The sequence below is a fragment of the Theropithecus gelada genome, chromosome 16, assembly GCF_003255815.1.
Source record: "Theropithecus gelada isolate Dixy chromosome 16, Tgel_1.0, whole genome shotgun sequence".
Classification (NCBI taxonomy): domain Eukaryota; kingdom Metazoa; phylum Chordata; class Mammalia; order Primates; family Cercopithecidae; genus Theropithecus; species Theropithecus gelada.
In genome coordinates, this window is record NC_037684.1 from 15,619,834 (window position 1) to 15,632,450 (window position 12,617).

Consider the following 12,617-nt stretch of genomic DNA (forward strand, 5'->3'; position numbering starts at 1 on the left):
AGAATGTGTATGTCATAGAAGCCTAGAAGAACTTGCCTGTTTCAATCTCCTATGTGAACAGCATCCTAGGCCCAAGCATACAAGAACTCTTCAATGTTTTTGAGTAAATAAATAGTAATACAAAGAGGGCAAAGCACCTCTGGCTCCCTAACACCTCCACGAGGATTGCATTCACACGACGGTGTAGAGTCAGGGGTTGGAAGACACTCTCAGAAATCTTGGCACTGCTGATTTCTTAAGTTGTGTGTCTGGGCAATAGAGGATTGAGAGAATCACTTAGGTTCCACCAAAAGAGGCTCCATCTTTCTCAATATCCCCATCTTTCCATTTCGGAGTGGCCAGACCCTTTGCTAAATAGTCTCCAGGTCCAGGGAAGCCGAGAAGGGAGGTGTATGAAAAGATAAGAGCTTTGGGCAAAAGTTGAAGCAGCAAAGCTCAGGCAGGTCCATGATGGCAGCTGGGAAGGCAGCAGCTACTATCCCAAAGACACAAAGTATGACTCACCTGGCCATCACCACCAAGGAAGGCAAAACCCAGGAGCCCTTAAGGGTGAGTGCTGCTGGTTAGTTTTCTTCTACTTAAGGGGAATAAGCCTAGGCACAAATAAGTGCGGCTACAGGCCAATCAGTATCTAGTGCCTGGTCTTCTCTTCAGTCCCCATTCTACTCCACCCTGGATACCCTCCACCCTCACCCCCTGTGTGGCACCACTGCCACCAGGCCAACCCCTCATCCCCAAAGAGACCCAAAGAGTGCAGAAGTGCATCAATCAACCTTTAATGTCCAAAAGAGGCGTGGATGCAGAGCATAGGAGATGTGGCAGGGTCTCGGGCCCTGCTCCAGAAATGAGGGAGAGATGAACACAAACCAGACACTTTCAACTGGCCACACAGTCTGGGAGGGCAGGGTGAAACACAGATTTGGACATTCATAAAAAAATAAAACCTAAAATCAAGCACTCAATTTTGTGCCCACTGAAGGGTTTGATAAAGGGAACTCAATCACCACCCAGGTCCCCCCTCCCCTGCCAACATCACAAAGCAAGCTCGGCACACACTAAGGGCTGAGGGAGGGGTATTCTCCTGCCTCCCCACCAGCCCCAAGAATGGACTTGAAAATAAAAGAATAAGCTAGATCCCCCACCCCCCACATTGTCAACCCTACATGAGAGTTTTGAAGGCGACTCATGAGAATCAGCAGCTCAAACGGCAATGACCACCCCACCCCAAACCCCACCCCACTCCTATTTCATTAACAGACAAGATTTCCCCTGCATCCTCCTCAGAATCTCCTCCTCTCACGGCCCTGCTCCATCTCCTGCTATCTGGCTTCATCACTGCAAGACTGACCTCCTCCAAGGCTCCCAGAAGCTCCTCTTAGCTCTTTATCATTTCTATCCTCACCTCCCACCAGAGACTGCAACGATCCACAGTCACTGTCCCTCTGCACTGAGACCCAGCTCCAGAGCAGATGGCAGCACGGTCATCCTGTCCTGGGTGGTCCTCCTAAAGCCTTCCCAGGGAGCAGACAGCCAGAGAGCAAGCAGAGTGTCTGGGCTAGATGACAGCAAGGAGGGGACACCTATCTTTATTTCCAAAACAGATATCCCCACAGGCTTTTAACAAAGGCCCACTTAGAACTAACTGTACCCCCTACCTACCCATACACCCTAGAGATTCCACACTGTCCTGCCCCCTCCCTCCCCTCTACCCCAAACCCCACACACACATACACACACATATACACACATATACACAGAAGAATCAAGAGACACATCGATTTGGTTTGATTGCTAAGACCTAACTAAGGAACTACAGTCACCAGAAATTCCCTTGCCAGCCAACTAACAACAGGGGCTGCTCTAAGAGAACTCCAGAGGAATGAGAAAACTGAGGGCTAAGCAGGGAGCAGACAGGAGAAGAATGTAAAGAAAAAAAAAAATTCAAGCTAATCCTACCCCCAACATCCTCCTGTCATGATCTCTGGCAGGAAGAACAAAAGAAGGTAATCCACAAAGACACAGCCCTTACTTAGAAATTCTGACAAAGACAGCAAGACAAGTCTGCTCCCCACTCCCACACACCACAGACAAACACATCTCAGGGCCCCCTAAAGAACGCATCCCCACCCCACCCTCTGCCCCAAGCCATAGAATCACAGTTCAGTGGAATATTCTCCCTGGTACTAGATCAATCCCTCCACCTTCCTTCCTATCCCTTTCTCCTTGACAATCCCAACACTGTCCCCCTGCAGCCTCCCTGGCCCTCCCAAAGCAGCATCCACCGCCAGGAAGAGGCAGCTGCACAGTTTTAGTTCCACCTCCAGAGACCTATTTCTTTTCCTCAGCCCTCCTAGTCTTTCGGCTGCCTAGTCTTTGTGGAGGGCCTTTTATTTTGTATAGGGAAAGAAAAACAAAAGGGAGAGGGTGGGAGAGATTTCCTAGTGCAATACAACTGAAAAATATTTTTAAAGTCTTGAAAAATAAACATAAAGCAGCCTTCTTCCCCCAGGCAACTAAACAGAAAGAGGTTTGGTTTTGTTTACTGCGACATACACATGAAATCGAGTATACAGTCCATGCAGTAGCACAGCCATTGGAGAGGACATCCTGATGCTGGCCCCAGTGCAAAACAGTCCCAGCAACGCCGCCTGTTTGCCATCGCTGCCGCCGCCACTGACACCTTCACCACGGCCACCTAGCCTGACTTGAAGAGGAGGATTGCAACTTGACCCAAGTAAAAATAGATGAAGTGCTTTGTCTCGTGTGTGACGTAGCTGCCAAAATTTCGGCCCACGATACAATGCCAGGTAGGGTTATATTTCTTGTCAAATTCCTAAAAAAGAATAAAGGCAGAGAAAAAAGTAATTAGGGTAGCTGGAGAAGGAGAAATCAGAATGGGAGTCTCTCCCTGCAACTCCAGCACCGATACATGTTTGTTATCACCCCTACCCCATCCCTCAGCCTGGGGTTCCCTCCCCGAACCTCAGAAGCTCAGGTTTTAAAGCTGGCCAGGACACTCTTCCCCTCATTAATAATGGAACACCACAAAGGCTCCATTATTCATCTCCCCTGAGCCTCCAGCACTCTACACCCTGATCATCTCTCCTCCCTCTAGCTACCCCACCCCCTCACGCCACCCCTAGCCCACCCTGGGATTCTTCAGCAAGGGAATCAAGAGGCCAGTGGAATAAAGGACCATTTGTCAAACAGCATGACACAAATAGGGAGCCACCACCCACTGCCTCACACATTACTAAACCAGCATTTCCAAATGCTGAACACTAAGGCATTAAGGCAAAACAAGACCAAGCATCGGGAGTACCAGAAGGCAATACTATATAAGACAACATTAAAGGCACTCCCGTGTGCCATGCACTGTGTGGGCTGTATGTACCAGGACAAGGACCTCCACCATGAGATCAAGGCAATTCCCTCAGGGGCACAAGTTCACCATCAAAACCACAGGAAATCTTTAGAGCTAATCAGCTCCCTACTACCTTGTGGCTCAGCCTGCAGACTCAGTTCTAGAAGCATTCTGCCATGGCCATGAAAGGGCAGCAGCCCTCCACCATGGGCCCACCAATGCTGCCAACTCTGGGGTTCTATCCCTCAACATGCTCAACATACAACTTGTCCGGTCTCCTCACAGCCCCCTTACCATACAACTCTCCAAGTACTAGGAGAGTAAAAACCAAACCCAGCTTCAACATTGGCTCAAGACTATGTGTAATACAGGAGAGCCAGTCACTTCCCTGGTTCTCATTTCTCCATCAGCAAAATAAGAGCACTGGACCAGAAAATCTGGGGATTCTTCTGGCTCTCAGAGTACAGGACAGCAAGAAGGTGGGCTCCCAAATGGCTCTGCAACCCTTGGCTCCACACCCAAAAAGTCTCTCAGGACACTTGGAGTTCTTCTTTTCATTCCACCCATTTGGGTAGGAAAACACAGTTCTGTAAAACTCAAAGAGACCCTACCACTTCAATGGACTAGACTGCTACCATTCTTACACACGTTCTTGGGATGCCAGAGCTGAGAATATCAAACACTGGGATTATGCCTCCAATGGATATGGGTCCTGACTGGGAATCAGGGGGCCCCAGTACCCCTTTTCTTACTTTTGGCACAGCTGCTTCCTCACCATGTTAACCATATCCAGTCACGAATTCACTCAGGAATTTTTCAGGGACCAAACCTATGGCCCCATTATTGCTTATCCATTTCTTAAAAATTATATATTTGAGCCCACCCTTTCATTAAGAATGTAGAAAGGGGTGATGTAGTACTTGAGTCCTTTTCAAGGAAAAGGAAACCTCCTACATGATGAGGATTATTATAGGCATACCCACTTTAAATGATGTAGTTCCCTCAAAATTTGTACATCTTATTCTTTCAAATATCCTCGATCTTAATTTTGAATAGTTCTGAACTGGGCCAGAAATATTTAATTCTGAAGTGTATCTGCATACTCTTATCCCTCCCCAATGCCTTGTAAATTATCTGTAAAAGTAAACATACACACACACACCTAGCAGAGCTATTAACAACTCCTAAAGTGAATGCTTGGGCAATTCGGAATCACTCGCTAGTTTGTCTGCTTTGCAAGTTCCTAGGGTTTTGTTTGCATAGGATATACGGGCTTTCTTATGTCCCCAGCTCCAGATCTCCCTGGAGGTTAGCTCAGCTGTCAATCCCCACCCATGGCCATCAGTCCCAGCTGTCCCAGCACACCTTCTTGATATAGGCAGCAATGTCCTTCTCTATATTGTACTTCTCCATGGCCTGCGTGGCACAGTCAACGGCATCCTGTTGCATGTCCTCAGACATGTCTGCGTTCTTGATCACTGCCTTCCGGTCAGACATGGTGACACTACAGAAGGAGCAGAGAGGTAAGGCTGATAACTCCATGCTCTGGGCAGTGAACATTAGCTGCTGGGTGTGGGGTCTCAGTGAGAGAGGGGAGTATAGAAGGTGAGGGCAACAGAAAACACAGATGTGAAGCATTAGGAGGGGGAGCTCCTAAGCTTTAGCAGAGACATTGTTCCCACCCTGGGAAATATAGGGCCAATAGGACATAATAAATCATCAGTTTTTACGATAGGCAAAATGAGGTTTTCCAACTCTAAAATCTACTTCCGATATTCTGAACAGCACAATAGTCAAGATGATATTACAGTGTATCATCTACTAGCTGTGTCGTTGGGCAAGTTACTTAATCTTTGTGTTTTTATGTCATCATCTGTAAAATGGGGACTACAGGGTTGTCCTGAGAATAAACCAGGTATCCTAACATTTGAACAGAATAAGTCCCTGATTTAATGACCATTCATTACATCACTGGCATCAATGAAGAAAGAAGCTGGACTAGGACTCAGTAGGCCTGACTCCTGGTCCTGAGTTTATGTCTTGTGGTCTTAAGACAAGTCACTTGGCCTTCCTGCATTTGATTATTTTCATTTTAGCAGATAAGGATAGCTCTCTATCGCGAGTTGTTGTAGGGATTAACTAGTTATATGAGAGCATCTGCAGACAAGGACAATCTACAAGGGACTGTCCATCAGTCAGATCCAGCTTACTACCTGTTTTTGTAAAATAAAGTGTTGCAGGAACATGCTACGATGGCAGAGTTGAGTAGTTCCAAGAGACTATTTGGCCTGCAAAGCCAAAAGTATTTCCTATCTGGCCCTTCACAGAAAAATGCCGCCAACCCCTGCCCTATAAAAAAAGGGGTAGGGTATATTCCAGGCTATCAATGCCCAGTAGGGCAGAGATGATAATTATGACTTCTCTCAAGTACTCCAGGGTGAGATGCCCCTTAGAGGTAGAGGGTGGGAAGGCAACCTCAGACTTGGCCAGTCGGTCACACAGACATGGGACATGTCTGTCCCACCCTCCCCTCTGCTTCCCCACTCTCCTCAGTACAATGTTCATTTTTTAAAGCTCAATATAATTTTTGAAAGCCCTAATTTTGGACCCAGCTTCAACACTGATTTGTCATTCCTTTGGTGTGTTGCTTCCTCATGCCAAACATATTCATTCAAAAAGTACTGACCTATTAGGTGATGTGAAAGGTATTATGTTAGGGGACAATATCTTATTTTCCTCAAAGAAATGCTGAAGCCTTCCTTCTCTTAAAAAACCAGAGGCATGGGAAAAACCTGGAGATAAAGCATTTTAAAAAGGTGCCTAAGAAAGGTAAAGAATTACTATTTTAATAGCCTTGTTTCATATCCCTGCTGTCAGGGCCATGCCATTCATCCCATAGCAACCAGAGTTCCCAGGCAGACCCTGCATGGACCCTTCCTGGGACAAGAGGAATCTCAGGAACTGGCTGGCAAGTGGCCTGTGAGGTACTATGCAGGAACAGAGGGGATAAGCCCTTTGTCCTTGACCACAGAGCCAACACACGGAGCAGTAACAATCTCCCCCCCATCATCCCACCCCTAAAAGCACCACTCTGTGGCCCAGCCCAATGGATAAGAGATGCTGTCATTCCAGCTCTATCTGATACAAGGCTGCACAGGAGACTGCCTGCTCAAGGGCAGATCCTTGGTATCATTCCAGGCCACCTTGATCTCTGAGTTCACATTAGCCTGTGGGCTAGATGGCTGAAAGGGAAAACAGAACTCACCACCACCATCTGAGCCTGCACCACATGCAGAGAATGCACACATGCCAGCTGCCTGCCAGACAGCCCTTGACCACATCCAAGGCCCCTTCATCTAGATAGCACTGTCAAACTAAGCAGGGCTGGTTCCACTTCGGCAGAAACTAGCAGAGCAAAGAGGTAGTAGACCAGCACCCTCTGTCCCCACATTATGGAGAGGAAAAGTCAGAGCCTCAACTGGAGTCTGTGAGCACCACATGGTGCTGAGGAAAGATTCGGAGAACACTGTTCAAGGAATGACTAGTTACATGACCTTGGGCAAATCAACATCTTCATTTTAAATACCAAAGGTTGAAATGAGATAAATGGGGCAACCTCAATGGGTCTGAGCAAAGGTACAACAGCAGCACAGGGAGAAAGGTTCTTATAAGGCTCCGTACAAGTGAAGAAAAACTAGTGTCACCTGGTGGCCTATTCCGGGTTACCACTCAGAAGGGGGCACTGTTTACAAACCCAGGCGTGGGGGTGGGGCCTGGTTAGACAGCAAAGTGAAAGTATGAAATTGGCACCATTTTGCCTGCAAGCTCACCTGCTCCACTGCCTCATTCCCAAAGTCCAAAGGGGCAACTTTGTTACAGTAATTAAAAGCCACTTTACTCTCCAGGAGACAGCCTCCGGTTACATAATATTGGTCTTGTGACTACAATGGCACGATTCTTCACCCCTGCCCCCCAGGCATCTGAGAGAGTTGAAGCCCAACCCTACCACCCCTGTCCAAGGTGCCGGTGAGCAAAGCAGAGGAAGGTGTCCAGTCTAGCCCCTCCCTCCTGGGGAAAAAGCAAGGGACCTGGGCCTCCAGATAAGAGGAGGATGGCCAGAGGGCCCCAGGCCAGCCGCCTCAGTCACGAGCCAGGGCTCCTGTGAAAAGCGCAAAGGGCACTCCAGGACAGCTCGCATCTTCTATTCTTGGTTTTGCAACCCAAAAAAAAGGCTAAATCTCCGAATGACACGGACCACCATCCCCACCCGCCAATAGACACACACTTCTACTTCCCTCTTCGGGCTCTCCAAGGGGGCCGTATCCCTCCACTATCCCATCCTCCAGAGCGCTGAGGTCCCAAAGGGCAGCACCTGGGGAACGAGGAAGCATCCTCCTCCCCCCTCCACCTCCCGCCCGCGCCGCCGGCCAGGTCCGCAGGCTCTGGCCGGTCCGCCGCCCTCCCCCGCCCGGCCTGGAACAGCGCCGGAGTGACTGGGCGTCCTCGCTGCAGGAAGGACGCCCCAGAGGGTGGCGGTGGCGGCAGGAGGAGCCGCGTCACGCCCAAGCCCTCTCCACCCCCTCTTCCCCGGCCCCTGGTATCAGGGGCCTCCACGCAGCGCAGGGAGACTCCCCGGGGGGGCGGGGGCAGCGGCAGCTCCGCAGCCCAGGCCTCCAGCAGCGCCACGAGGGTGGACGGGGCAGAGGGTGGCACAGCCAGGGCTGCGCCCAGAGGGAGGGGCAGCGGGGGCGCGCGGCGCTGCCCGGACCGTCAACGCCAAGGACTGCGGGGCCGGCCCTGTTCCAGGCCTTGGGGCCAGTTGAGGAGGCCGCAGGGCCACCTCGGCGAGGGCCGGGGCGTGTGGAGCCGCACGCGACGGGCACAGGCCCGCCACCGGGGGACGCCCCCACCCACCGCTCACCTTCACGGAGGCGAGTCCGCACGGGGCCCTGGGGAGCAGCGATGGCCCGAGGCAGAGCACAGGCAGGGGCGGTGTCCCCTGGGCTCCTCCTGCAGCCGCCGCCGCCGCGGTCTCCGGCTCCTGCAGCCCGGGGCCGATCGCTCCCTGCCGCGGTCCGCCCTTGGGAGTTTCGCCGGCCGCCCGCGCTCCGCCTCGCGCCGCCGGCCCGCCCGCCCGCTCAGCGTTGGCGCCTCACAGCTCCGCTCCGCTCTGCCGCTGAGCGCGGCCGACGCGCGGCCCCCGCTGAAATAGCGCCCCGCCCCCGCCCCCCCCGCCGCGCGCGCCGCCGTCCGCGCTCCCCATTGGCTGCGCCCGCCCGGCCCCGCACTGCGGGCTTCTCCCCGCGCCGCTCTCGCCCCACATCTTGTTTCCTCCCACAATGCCTCGGGGCGGAGGGAGAGGCGGGAGGAGGAGCTGGAACGGGTGGGGGAAGGAGCCGTGGCCTTAAGAAAGGAGAGGAATGCGGACCCCTACGCCCGGGGCTGGAGAGGCCAGGCCTGAAAAGGAATAGAGAGACATGGTCCTGAGAGAGGAGGAGAGGGAGGGGTGTGGAGACCCCAGTCCCAAGGAGGAAAAGGGGAGAAGGGGATGGAGATTTCAGACCCAGGGAACAGTTGGGGCTGAGGTAGAAACCCCAACCTTAGAGAGAGGAAGGGGAGGAGATGAAGTCATCAGCCTCAGAGGAAAAGACAGGACACTCTCTCCTCCCGTATCTGTGGGAAAGAGAGGGACAGCCAGCCCTATGGAGAGGGAGAGGCATAGGAGCCCCAGGACCCCCTCACCTCACCTTCCGGGACGGTCCCTTCTTCCTCCAGCTCAGCCTTTGTTCTTTGAGGCTGAAGGACCTAAACTCCCAGCTGGGCCCCCAGCCAGTATTTATCTACAAGAGCAATGAAGACAGAGCCGAAGCAAAACTGATGGGGGAGTGTCTTTGGTACGCAGGCCTCTGCTGTCCTTGCACATTTATGGCCATGGGGTCCTGGGATGGGGGTGAGAGTGAGCCATTTCTTGTCGTCTGTCCCTGCCTGTCCAGGTAGACAGGACTGGAGGAGAGTGAATAGAAGCCCCTAGAGGTGGTGCCTGTCAGAACTGTGAGGAGCCTTCAAAAACCACCCATCCACACCCCTCACTTTATAAAGGAGAGAATCCAAGTACAGAGAGGGGAGAGCCCTGCCGGATCCCGCAGGTCAGGCTTGACTCGCTTCTAGCTGAAAAGCGGTGCACCCAGGCAGCAGCCCCTCTGGAGGCTCAAGAGACTCCTGGGAGGATGGGTGTGAACGTGGGCGTTGGGAGCCTGCCTGCCGTCACTCCACCCCACTTCCAGGAAAGATCCTCAGGCCTACGGTTTTCTTTCTGGTCTGTTTTATACAAAAGTGTCTACCTCAAGGGCTGATGAGCCTTTATTGGGAACCAAGCATTTTGGCCATACCGTCGGGTTTAAGAAGCTGCCAGGGATAGCTCCCCCTCCTATCTTTTTCCCTTCGCCTCTCCAAACCATGTCAGGAAGTGAGACTTGCCCTGGCCCTGGCCTGCTCTGGTTTGAAGCATCAAAAGTTAGTGTTCGTTATGTGTCAGGGGAAACCTGGAAAAATCATTCCCTCTGGTTTCTGCTTTCCACAGTTCTGTCCTCTAACAACCTCAGTTGGGGGATTTCAGAGAGCAGTTAAGGCCTGGGGTATCCCCTCACACTAAGGGTATTCTGATGTCAGTCTTTGTGTTCATGAATGGGAGGCGTGGCCTCTATGGGAGGAAGGGCGGGGGATGACGAAGGATAATTTATACACTTAGGGCTTGTGCCGGGCTAATCTGTACTGCTTGGAGAAAGAGAAGCTAGTACCCCCTTTCTCCAATAGTCATTAGTTTCCAGGGCCTGAAGGTCAGATTTGCACGTATGGTTGCACAGGTCATTCACTGCACAAGAGTATCCAATCAAGGGAGCAAGTGGGTGCTAAAATACAGGGGGCATACTGCTTGCTAAGCTGTGTGTCACGGTGCAAGCAGGGTCCAACCAGAAGATGACTTCTTTCAAGTGTTCCCAAGGGTTACTATGAGCTAGCAGTGGCCCTTCAAAGGCCATGCTGCCAGGGCATAAATCCTCCCTCTCTCTGCTCCCCTTCCCTGAAGTACAGTAGGGATAAAAGCTTGCTCATTTCCAGGCTGTGGTGTGGTGGACACAAGGGCACAAAGAACTTCAACTAACAGAAGTCAGAGCCAAGGGTTTTCACTTTTAGGAAATGCGAATATCAGTGCGCGCGCACGCGCGTGTGTGTGTGTGTGTCAAGGACTAAACTGTAGAATATCAGGGAGATGTGTTAATAGTATGGTGTATAGATAATAATAACTAATCCTCATGAATCCCTTGCTGTATGTCAGGCTCTATTCTAAGCGTTTTAAATGCAATGCATTCCATTTAATCCCAGGAGCTGCCTTTTGAAGTGAATATATTACTATCACCCTGTACAGATGAGCAAACTAGAGTTTAGAGAAGTTCAGTAACTTACTCAACATTGTCCAATTTGTCAGTAGCAGGATTCAACTCCAGATTGTTTCCACTGCCTACAATCTTAGCCATTATACTGTACTGCCTCCTAACAGAGAAAAGAGGAGAGGAAGTGTAAAACAGGGTTTGGCCGTCTATCTAAATTATACCAGCATTTCCTAAACTTACCTGACTCCAAAGCCCTTTTTTAATCCAAATATTTATTAACATCTCTGGGAACTACTACTCCACAGGACACAGTTTGGGAAACTTGTGATATAATAATTACTGCTATTTATGTAAAATGCTTACTGTTCAGGATAATTACTATGCAACATAGTCACTGTTATAATTAATATGTCAGCTTAACTTGGTGAATGTTTTTATTTGATACAGCTACAGTATTTGTGATTGCCCAGTTTCCTGTTGCCCAGATAACACGGTCATGTCTTCTGACTTAAAAATCAAAATCAGACTGTTGTTTTTGGCTCTTTGGCGGACCCCTTTCCATCTGGCTACTTCTTTAACTTCAGGGTTCCCCAGGGCACTTTGCTTCCCTCACTGCTCAACTTAGAAATTTCACCCACATTCATGGTTTTTACCATGATCTGGGCCCCAATGATCCCCCTAATGCCTGGACCTCTCTACTGTGGATGCCCCACAGGCTCTTCAGACTCTTCGCACACACACATATAAAGCAGTGGGCCAGAGTGCATGGATTCTGAACTTTTTCCACCACTCTAGCAGCTGTGCAGATTTGGCTAAGCTATTCAACATTTCCAAATTTCATTTTCCTTATCTATAAATTGAGAATCATATCCACTTCATGGAGTTAAGAGAAAATGCATGGAGAAGTCCTGGCACAGTGCCTGGTTAATATACGTGATTAATAAATGTTAGCCATCGCCAACATCTCCGTCCAGACTTGTTCCCTTTCCCCGTATTTCCTATCTCCGTTTGGCCCCATAATCCACCCAGGCACAAGCCAGAAACCCTAGATTTGTGTCTCTCCCTCACTCAGCATGTCTCCATCACTGCTTATCTCTTGGATATTTTTCCAATCCATGCCTTATGAATCCCCTGCATCAGATACTCATCATCTCTTCCAGTTGGTTCTCTGTCTCCGTTCTTGGCTCCTCCACCTTAGATCTACACTGCAGTGATCTATCTAAAATGCAGATCTCCTCAGGCATGCCCCCCTTTCCTGCTCAGAATAAAGACTAACTCCTTTCCCGTAACTTACCCTCCACACGTGCACGCCTGCTTCTCTGCCTTATGTCACCACACTTTCCATCTCATTCTTCCTGCTCTGGTAACACCATCCACTGCCTGTTGTTTCCCTACATGCAGATTCCACACCTGAGTACATGCAGATTCCATACCTGAGCTCTTGCCTATGAGACTTGGAGCTTTTTTCCTGGCTAACTCCTTTGTTTGGATGTCATCTACCAAGCCCCTGAACCCTAGAGGGAATGCACACCCCTCTTCTGTGCTCTCTAACATCCAGGGGTTTTCACTGACCACTTACCATTAAATATGTCAGTCTTATGTTTGTCTGTACTTCCTTTCAGGTGAGAATCACGTCTTACTTATGTGTGGTTGCAGGACCTAGCATAGTTCCTGAAACACGGGAAGTTCTCTGTAAGCATTGTATAAACTGATTGTGCCTATTAATGACTGAAAAGTACAGCTTGGAAGGACACTGTTTCTCCACCCCGAAGAACAGTGTCCAGGCTCTCTCTGCCAAGAACCAGCAATGCATACTATTTACACTGGGCCCTTCCTGCCCAAAACAAGTTGCCAGCTAAAATAAT

The 12,617-nt window shown here is 50.3% G+C and overlaps 1 protein-coding gene across 2 annotated transcripts; it reads right to left on the reverse strand.

Moving 5' to 3' along the window:
• Positions 1-2,524: 2,524 nt before the first annotated feature.
• Positions 2,525-8,541, reverse strand: DYNLL2 (dynein light chain LC8-type 2). Of its 2 annotated transcripts, XM_025363557.1 has the most exons (3): positions 8,286-8,541; positions 4,730-4,868; positions 2,525-2,833 (listed from the first exon to the last, which is right to left on the reverse strand). In XM_025363557.1, the coding sequence occupies exons 2-3, from the start codon at positions 4,859-4,861 to the stop codon at positions 2,696-2,698; spliced, it is 270 nt and encodes an 89-aa protein (XP_025219342.1). In that variant the 5' UTR covers positions 4,862-4,868; positions 8,286-8,541; the 3' UTR covers positions 2,525-2,695. The 2 variants fall into 2 exon arrangements, with proteins under 2 accessions (XP_025219342.1, XP_025219343.1); XM_025363558.1 differs by lacking the exon at positions 8,286-8,541 and having other exon boundaries at positions 4,730-5,115.
• Between the last annotated feature and the right edge of the window lie 4,076 nt (positions 8,542-12,617).

What these genes read in the sequence shown, in the direction of transcription:
- DYNLL2 (XM_025363558.1), bottom strand. Translation starts at nt 5,002, where the DNA reads ATGCTTCACATCTGTGTTTTCTGTTGCCCTCACCTTCTATACTCCCCT. An exon ending in TTGCTGCCTATATCAAGAAG is followed by an intron (nt 2,834 to 4,729) that starts GTGTGCTGGGAC and finishes ATTCTTTTTTAG; the next exon opens with GAATTTGACAAGAAATATAA.